The sequence below is a fragment of the Macrobrachium nipponense genome, chromosome 20, assembly GCF_015104395.2.
Source record: "Macrobrachium nipponense isolate FS-2020 chromosome 20, ASM1510439v2, whole genome shotgun sequence".
NCBI classification, from domain to species: domain Eukaryota; kingdom Metazoa; phylum Arthropoda; class Malacostraca; order Decapoda; family Palaemonidae; genus Macrobrachium; species Macrobrachium nipponense.
The window spans coordinates 42841364-42846363 of record NC_061089.1 but is presented as its reverse complement, the minus strand read 5'-3'; the positions used below and the strand labels follow the sequence as shown (position 1 = coordinate 42846363).

Here is a 5000-nt window from a genome sequence, read left to right as displayed (position 1 = left end):
TCTCGTTTTCAAATATAATTACAAAAAATTTTTCCTAAAGCAAAACACTAAAATTATCACGAAAGTACAGGATAGGAAGTAAGCAATTTATAGGCTACCGCAGAGCTTAAATAAGAAAGGAAATTACGAGAGTTTCTTTCTAAAATCGTAATAAAAAAAATAATCAAAGGAAAGGAGAAAAAGAGTAAAAGCACACAAAATCAGCCGAAGCTGTCACGCAACAACAAATTGAGCGATTTGGACCGACAACCACTATAGCGCGTAAAAGCCAATTTCCCTTACTTCCAATTCAATCAGGTTTCCCAAAAGGCGTTTGAGGTTTTGCTTCTCTGTATCTTGAATATTTCGTTGCCTCTTTTTTTTTTTCTTATGTAGGTGCTTTCTTTTGATCGATATTATATTACTTTTCGATTAGATTTCGAAATATAAAATATCAATGTGGAAACATGGCCAATTTGGTAACGATATTTTTTGGACGTGTGTGTGTGCGTGTGTGTGTGTGTGAGCCTATGTGTGTGCCGCGCGAGAGAGAGAGAGAGAGAGAGAGAGAGAGAGAGAGAGAGATAAAACTGCACTTTTATACTTTTGTATCATTAAGGTAGTAGGTAACTCTGTCCTTGTCTTTGTCCAATTAATGGGGATTAAGCGAGTGAGAATTCCTTCATAATTTTACGTTGCCCTTTTCTTAGCATTTCCATAATTCTCTCTCTCTCTCTCTCTCTCTCTCTCTCTCTCTCTCTCTCTCTCTCTCTCTCTTATGCACGGACGTACAAATTCTCCCGGGTGTTTATGCAAACGCTAAAATACATCACCAACGACGCAGGAAAGTACACAGACAAACACCAACTCAGATCTGAAAGAGCACCGCGACCCAGATATCAGTGTATCTTCAGAACATAAGAGGTGTACTACGTCATGAAGTAGGTTACCAGTGGACCAACAAGCGCAAGTAAATTAGAATATCGAATGCAATAAAAGAAATAATCAAACTGGATTCAGAGCTTAAATGAATACTAAACCACGAACTGAAGAACAATATTACACAGATACTTAGCCTGAAATAATGCAAAAAATGACGAGCTTGTATATATTATATATATATATATATATATATATATATATATATATATATATGATATATATAAACGAACCAATTCACAATGTAATATATGCAACAAGCAAAATGCATTGACCAAAAATGGATAAAGAGCCAGTCATCATTACAAGACGCAGAGAGAGGTAAAATAAAGGAATAAACTCAGTCCAAAGAGGCTGGATGAAGCCACTCTTATGTAAATCACGAGAATGAATAAGATGGAAATTAACTGAAAGAAAAATCAGAGGACATATCTGAGCTGACTCACCTCTTCGGGGTAGGATCCCTGCTGTGCAACAGTGCGGGGAACCATGAGCATCACAGCGAATAACAGCAGCAACAGCTTCATGAGTACAGCCGACAGCTGCCCACACTGTAAACACGGGCGCCTGTAAAAGAAAACATGACCAAAATTAGAGGACTTGAAAAGAATGCAAATATTCTTCTAAAAAGGTCTTTTCAAGTAGACTACGTTGCTTCAAGCAAGACCTCACAAAAAATCTTCACTGCTTTCATTCAGTATACCGAGTCAGTAACACTTTCTGCAAAGTCACTCGCATAAACAAATTAACTCGCATCGTAACTCTTAATTCCACACCGCAACGAAAAAAAAAAGAAAAAAAAAGCAAACACTATCTTACACGTTCGGACGCACGACTGAAGGCAAGACTACACATACACTGCAATTTCTCCTCTCTCTCTCTCTCTTTCTCTATCTACACACACACGCCCGCTTGCCAGAAATGATGCAAAAAGGTGAAGATAACAAATAAAACAATTTTTGAGTCCTTACCATTCCTATTCGTTAAAAGAAAATGGTAAATTAAGAAAAATCTCCCGGAAGCAACAATGTCGCGGAAACGACCCAAAAACATCGATCTCCTGCCTTTGTCCAAGATGCAAAAGAGATCTCTAGGAATACCCTCCATCCATCTCCGTGCATTTATATTTAAATCCAATTTATCTAAGGAAAATCCACAGAGAATGTTTTTCTAAGCCTCCGAAATTTCCGTGTCTAAAACAACGATAAATCTTAGGAGAACTGCCCGGTCACAGGTCCCGAATTCCTAGGAAATACCATACAACAAACGATGCGGCTACCAATCTAGTTCATATCATCACGTTATTCCTTTGTTTTATGACACACTATCTTTAAGATATATATTTCGCACACCTACACAAGCATTCATGTAATATTAATGTATACTAGAAAAATTTGGTGATAAAGTTTCATCCACTTGAATCTTGAGGCATCAAGGTGCCTCCAGATTCCCCAGAAACACCATGAATAATAAACAACGTATCTTTCATATTCTTCTAAAAAAAATTGTAATTATTTTTGCACTGTGGATTTTCTGGTGGTGAGCCAAAGCAAGAAGTCAGAGAAATGGTTTCAATAACTCCCCAAATAGGACTTGTACGAGAGAGAGAGAGAGAGAGAGAGAGAGAGAGAGAGAGAGAGAGAGGAGAGGAGAGAAGAAGAGAGGAGAGAGACGATAAATAATGGGAGGAAAAACCACACCCCAATTCTCTTCCTGCTTTCCTTCGCAACAACAAATAAATTGAAAACAATAATTGAAACCATCGGGTTAACTAATGAACTCTACAAATCGCCTACAATGTAGGTGTAGAGGAGCGCTATCCTACATGCATAGAGTATTTAAAAGCACAAGCATTACCAGTAGAAACAAGATGGAATTTTATGTTGTTCTTGAAAACATAACTTACTATTCTACGCTGCCATTTAACTGTCAAGGAGCTTGGTTAAAATGATCAATATTTCTACCTTCACTACCTACTTAACTATTATCAATCATCACCATCGTTTTCTTTATTACCGGGCAGTTCAGCTGTCTTTCACATAAATTGGATGGGATTTCCACATTATATGGTCATTAATTAGCTCATCATCATTATATACATCACAAGTACATAATTACGTTTCCCTTGTTATCAATTAGCTTGAAACTTAATAATAATAATAATAATAATAATAATAATAATAATAACATCCTTAGTACAAAAAGACAAGAGTAAGGGAAATATAGCCAGTAACTACAGGCCTATCACCTGCCTACCAATAATGTGGAAGTTACTAACAGGTATCATCAGTGAAAGGCTATACAACTACCTAGAGGAGACAAACACCATCCCCCACCAACAGAAAGGCTGCAGAAGGAAGTGTAGGGGCACAAAAGACCAGCTCCTGATAGACAAAATGGTAATGAAGAACAGTAGGAGAAGGAAAACCAACCTAAGCATGGCATGGATAGACTATAAGAAAGCCTTCGACATGATACCACACACATGGCTAATAGAATGCCTGAAAATATATGGGGCAGAGGAAAACACAATCAGCTTCCTCAAAAATACAATGCGCAACTGGAATACAATACTTACAAGCTCTGGAATAAGACTAGCGGAGGTTAATATCAGGAGAGGGATCTTCCAGGGCGACTCACTGTCCCCACTACTCTTCGTAGTAGCCATGATTCCCATGACAAAAGTACTGCAGAAGATGGATGCCGGGTACCAACTCAAGAAAAGAGGCAACAGAAGCAACCATCTGATGTTCATGGACGACATCAAGCTGTATGGTAAGAGCATCAAGGAAATAGATACCCTAATCCAGACTGTAAGGATTGTATCTGGGGACATCAGGATGGAGTTTGGAATAGAAAAATGCGCCTTAGTCAACATACAAAAAGGCAAAGTAACGAGAACTGAAGGATAAAGCTACCAGATGGGAGCAACATCAAACACATAGATGAGACAGGATACAAATACCTGGGAATAATGGAAGGAGGGGATATAAAACACCAAGAGATGAAGGACACGATCAGGAAAGAATATATGCAGAGACTCAAGGCGATACTCAAGTCAAAACTCAACGCCGGAAATATGATAAAAGCCATAAAACACATGGGGCAGTGCCAGTAATCAGATACAGCGCAGGAATAGTGGAATGGACGAAGGCAGAACTCCGCAGCATAGATCAGAAAACCAGGAAACATATGACAATACACAAAGCACTACACCCAAGAGCAAATACAGACAGACTATACATAACACGAAAGGAAGGAGGGAGAGGACTACTAAGTATAGAGGACTGCGTCACATCGAAAACAGAGCACTGGGGCAATATCTGAAAACCAGTGAAGACGAGTGGCTAAAGAGTGCATGGGAAGAAGGACTAATAAAAGTAGACGAAGACCCACAAATATACAGAGACAGGAGAAAGACAGACAGAACAGAGGACTGGCACAACAAACCAATGCACGGACAATACATGAGACAGACTAAAGAAATAGCCAGCGATGACAATTGGCAATGGCTACAGAGGGGAGAGCTAAAGAAGGAAACTGAAGGAATGATAACAGCGGCACAAGATCAGGCCCTAAGAACCAGATATGTTCAAAGAACGATAGACGGAAATAACATCTCTCCCATATGTAGAAAGTGCAATACGAAAAATGAAACCATAAACCACATAGCAAGTGAATGCCCGGCACTTGCACAGAACCAGTACAAAAAGAGGCATGATTCTGTGGCAAAAGCCCTCCACTGGAGCCTGTGCAAGAAACATCAGCTACCTTGCAGTAATAAGTGGTACGAGCACCAACCTGAAGGAGTGATAGAAAACGATCAGGCAAAGATCCTCTGGGACTATGGTATCAGAACGGATAGGGTGATACGTGCAAACAGACCAGACGTGACGTTGATTGACAAAGTCAAGAAGAAAGTATCACTCATTGATGTCGCAATACCATGGGACACCAGAGTTGAAGAGAAAGAGAGGGAAAAAATGGATAAGTATCAAGATCTGAAAATAGAAATAAGAAGGACTATGGGATATGCCAGTGGAAATCGTACCCATAATCATAGGAGCACTAGGCACGATCCC

General features: G+C 39.3%; 1 protein-coding gene across 1 annotated transcript in view; it reads right to left on the bottom strand.

Annotated features, from left to right (window-relative positions):
• LOC135225180 (thrombospondin type-1 domain-containing protein 4-like) overlaps positions 1–5000 on the bottom strand; it is a 325897-nt gene that overhangs the window by 207538 nt on the left and 113359 nt on the right. Inside the window, 1 exon segment of the mRNA XM_064264457.1 lies at positions 1365–1485. Within this exon segment, the coding sequence (XP_064120527.1) occupies positions 1365–1445 (81 nt within the window). The 5' untranslated portion in view covers positions 1446–1485.